The following is a 4437-nucleotide window of genomic DNA, read 5'->3' on the forward strand; positions in this document are numbered from 1 at the left end:
AAAATCACAGAAAATGACCCACTACCAATCGATTTTCCTAATCGAAAAACAATATCAAGCTGCATTTTGCCAAGCTAATTTTGATGCTGAGTGCCGGACGTGGCGCTGAAAGCTGGTTCTGCCTTAGAACACTGCTGAAACGCCCAAACTTCCCTCTGAACTTATTCACAGAGGGCTAATTGCACCGGAGTCGACCCGAGCCAGCGGGTGGTTGACACCTGCGGCAGGCTCACACAAAAGGCGGCTTCCTATTGGCGGTGGCAGATGATGGTGCGTTCCATAACGTTTGTGGATCTCACTGCTGTTTCTTCTGCCTCTGCTTCTATTCGTTTGTGTACTTTAGATTTGTCTACAATTTACATTCAACCAGCGACCCACACCTTTACCTCTGCTTAATAAAACCATCTCGTGGTTTAAACAAGTCGTCCTATTAAATTTGAAGAGACTGTAATAGGACTACTTGTTTAAAAGTGTGCACCAGCTTTTTTTTTTTTTTTTTTAAATCACACGTGGTGGTCTGTATTTCTGAAAAAAAAAAAAAGATTTGAGTGTTTACAGATAAAGGGAGGTGATTGATGAGGAGAACTGTTGAGGCTTGGGTAACAAACTCCTTGTGAGGGCTCTGGCCATTAGCAAGTTTCTCAGAAGGCAGCCAGGCTTGTGGGGTGAGACGGTCAACCAGATATCTCCTCTGATTTGATGCAGGAGAGCGCCAGGAGGCCGGAGAGAGGCAGCACGCCGGAGATGACAGGAATGGTCTAATTGCTTCAGCCCCGGGGACATGTGACTGATCGCTCTCTTACGGTTGGTCACTCTCACAATTAACTTGGCGAGGAGTGAGTGCGGGCATAGAGTGTGTGCTCCAGTCATGACTGGAGAAGAAGCAACACGGAGAGAGAGGAGTCATGGCTTCCACCGTAGTCTTTATTATTGTTAGTTATTCTGTTATAGTTTAGCAAAGCAAACATCGGAGTATGAAGGCATCATTTCGTAGAACTCAATTTTTTTTTTTGTTGTTTGATCTTTAGTATGGCACCACCGAAAGTAAATCATGGATCAACATTTGAAAAGAAACCATAAACATTTTGCTTTTTAAAGAGTCAACTGAAGAGAGAAAGCAAGAAGCTAACACATGATCAATTTAAAATTCCAAAATCATCCACAAGCGTTTACACAAACAAGAATTCATACTTGGGAGCTCTCCGTCGCTCTGCGAATTTAGCGGGGTTTTTTTTTTTTTTTTTTTTTTTCTCGTTTGTTTTTTGTCATTCGGATATGAACTCAAGCCGATTCCCTCGCTACAATTGGAGACAATCTGGTCAGAGGGACAAGCGAAGGGAGCGAAGGGGACGACCAAGTCCCGTCGGCGAAGTTCAAAGCAATTGGCTTTTCTGCATGCACTGGAGAGGGCGATGAGAAAGAAACAAGAAAGAAAAGAAGGAGATAAAGACGCAAGGGGCAGAGAACTGATTAACTGGTTAAAAGACACTCACATCCTCTTTAGCATGACGCTGTCTGGTGGTGACGTTACGTGGTGGTAAGGGAGGAGGGGGGAGGGGGGGGTGAGGCGGGGGTGTAGGGGTGGCAACTGTTGCCTCGCGGGCCGCGTCAGCGAATCAAGGTATCGCTCTGATTCTAGCTAGTAGGGCTGCGGCTAGCGAGTATTTTGGTAATCGATTATTCCACCCAATATTCCAACGAGTCATCGAGATAAAACGCACGTTTGCGTCACGAAAGCGGCCGTTGGCGTCACCGCGAGTCTGTGCGCTTTAAATTTAATTAAACGACGCCTCGAAGCGGACGAAACTCCTCCATTATTTTTGCTTGTCATCGAGTTACTCGAATTACCGGAGGAATTGTCGCAGCCCTAGATTCGACTCCAGCGCGCGGAGGAGCCTGAAGGGGGCGACGTGTTGTCGGGGGGGTGGTGGTGGTGGTGGTGGTGGTGGTGGTGGTGGGGGGGGGTCGAATGTCACCCCGACCGCAGGCAACGCTATTCTATGGGGGTTGGGCGTGGGGTGGGGTGGGGTGGGGTGGGGGAGGGGCGGTCCGCAGGTGTTTAGCATCGCCCGGCTGGGTGTGTTAGCATGTCAGAGGCACCGCTCCCCCCCCCCCCTCCCTCCCCTCCCCGGGCGCTCTCACAGTGCGTGCACGTCAAAAACAACAAGCGCTATCTCATCGCGTCGGGGCGGCAGGGTGACGGATGACTCGAACACTCGGTGAGGTATGGCTCTTCTCTCTGGTTGATATGTTCAAGTCCCGTAGCAGGGTTTTTTTTTTCTTTGTACACGCATACAATACGCACACAGACGCACGCGCGCACGCACTCACACTTCAGGGATGAGCGGGTTGGTTTCCTTTCGTTATTATGATGTATCATGATTGGAACGATTCTCTTTCTTTTTTTCTCTCTTTTTTAAATTTTTTTTTTTTTTTATTTTAGCAAAGAGGGAGGGGGAAGGAGCTGGGGTGCGGGTCGGGATGGTGAGCGTCTGGTGAGTGACTTGGTTTGTCCTGGGGCCAGCGACACAGCCCACGCTGTCATGGGCCAGTCTGACACCCGTGTAGGTTGGCTTCGCACAGTTTTGCTGGCTGTCAGGTGAGGTCGATTGTCCTTCCTCCCCCAGCTGGTCATTCCTTCTTCTCCACGGTGTCTGGATGGGAGACAAATTCGCAAAGTGAATGGCGCCAGGCGCCGGGGGCTCGAAGGGACGGGTCAAAAATCTCACCCGTTCACCGCCGATTGAGGCTCCAGTTGCATTTTCTTTTCTCGTTCACTTTCTCATTTTGTCAAACTTGAGATTTGCAGGAAAACTATAAAATGTGGACATGTTGTAATGAAGCGAGGACAAATTGTCAAAACAGTGTCAATGTTCACGTTTCTAAGTGTCGGACACCTCTGTGGTGTCCGACACTTAGAATAGTAAATTGTGAGTAAGGAATAGTGAGAAAATGCTTCCGGAGGCTCAATGACATGCGAGTGGGTGGCAGTTTTATATTTGGGTGAATCATTTAAATATGTCGAAAGGATGATGAAAGGGTTGCACATCATTGGAAAACAGTGGAGCTGTGCACACTAAGTGGTTTCATTAAGTGGAAAAATACGGTGATTGTGTGTGATTGTGTGACAGTCATTACTTTCTTTTCCCTGAACTACTTTTTGGCAGCAAGTAATGATCAATAACTTTATTTTTGCTTTTTTTTTTTTTTTTTTTAATTATTATTATCATCCATGCAATCTGTTCATAATGCATTTTTTCTTATTTGTGTGTCCCCCTAATACAGGGTCATAATCACTATGCTTTTGCACCGTTATGGCCAATATAAGTTGGCATTAGTGCAGTCAGAGGTTCATTGTTACCAAGAATATTTGACCAAATAAAGTGATCCAGCACAACGCATGCATGCGTGCGTGCACCTTGTGTGTGTTTGTTGTGATGGCTATAAAATTGGTAGAAATGGTGGAGCAGAGATGAATGACTGTGTGAGTCATTGCATACGTTTGCTTCAACATCCAGCTCATAAATTACAGTGTGCTCTCTTATATTTAGATAATAGCAGCTTTTCATGGCAACCTCACACCTCCAGTCAACTCATTTTAACCCCCCCCCCCACCCCTCAGCTTCACACACACACACCGGCTTGCCCCCCCCCCCCCCCCGAGCCCCCTAACCACACTTGTTCAACTCCAACAACAACCTTTTTCTTCTTCTTCTCTGACACTTTCTCTGGCATTGTTTAAGCTTTCAACTCCTTTGTCTCTGCCAAGTTTTTTTCTTCATATGCTTCTAGCCTGTCCTGTTTATTCAGCCCTGACAATCTGCTCCCAACACTTGCTCATTGATTCCCCCCCCCCCCCGGCCTTCACCTGGAAAGTGTTTCATGCCCAAATCTGAATCCCATCCGTTGGCTTGTTTAGCTCTCTGAGCCACACGCACAACAAACGCAAACGTCCAAATTCAAAGCGCTTTCTACGGACGTCTGTATTCAAATTGCGTTGTGCCGCCTTGTTACAGACGCACACCAAAAAAAAAAAAAAAAAAAAACCTTGACAGGGACTTGGGAATGCAGCGGCGTGGAATGCTTATGACATATGATTTATTGTCATGATTTTTTTTTTTTTTATCCCCGCAGTTTGCGTTTAAATAACACGCAATGCACTTTTTGATTTATTAAATGTCTGATAGTGCAGTTTGCAGGCCATTTATCACAATCAGTCTCCAAAGTCGAGGCTGACACGTCTACACCTAAATATCAGGGTCGCGGCGCCGGACCTAAAATGAATGGAGAGCATTCACAAATGCATTTGGCCCTGGAGGAAGCTCACGCACACACACGCGCGCCCGCTGCCAGGCCGCACAGGGCGAGGGAGATGGAAGCAGACGGGGGGGGGTGGGGAGGAAAACAGAGACGTGGAGGGTGAAGCCGCGGAACACC

General features: G+C 47.3%; 1 protein-coding gene across 6 annotated transcripts in view; it reads right to left on the minus strand.

The window, feature by feature from the left end:
* Nucleotides 1–903: 903 nt before the first annotated feature.
* Nucleotides 904–4437, minus strand: part of macrod2 (mono-ADP ribosylhydrolase 2) — a 418233-nt gene continuing 414699 nt past the window's right edge. For all 6 annotated transcript variants that reach the window (XM_076018902.1, XM_076018905.1, XM_076018901.1 and 3 more), the window contains one exon: nt 904–2654. In XM_076018902.1, coding sequence (XP_075875017.1) covers nt 2632–2654 — 23 coding nt within the window. In that variant the 3' untranslated portion in view covers nt 904–2631. The remainder of the gene's footprint in view (nt 2655–4437) is intronic.

Source organism: Nelusetta ayraudi, unplaced genomic scaffold (assembly GCF_046127955.1).
Source record: "Nelusetta ayraudi isolate G7.1 ecotype Tasmania unplaced genomic scaffold, CSIRO-AGI_Nayr_v1 ptg000008l, whole genome shotgun sequence".
In the NCBI taxonomy this organism is placed as follows: domain Eukaryota; kingdom Metazoa; phylum Chordata; class Actinopteri; order Tetraodontiformes; family Monacanthidae; genus Nelusetta; species Nelusetta ayraudi.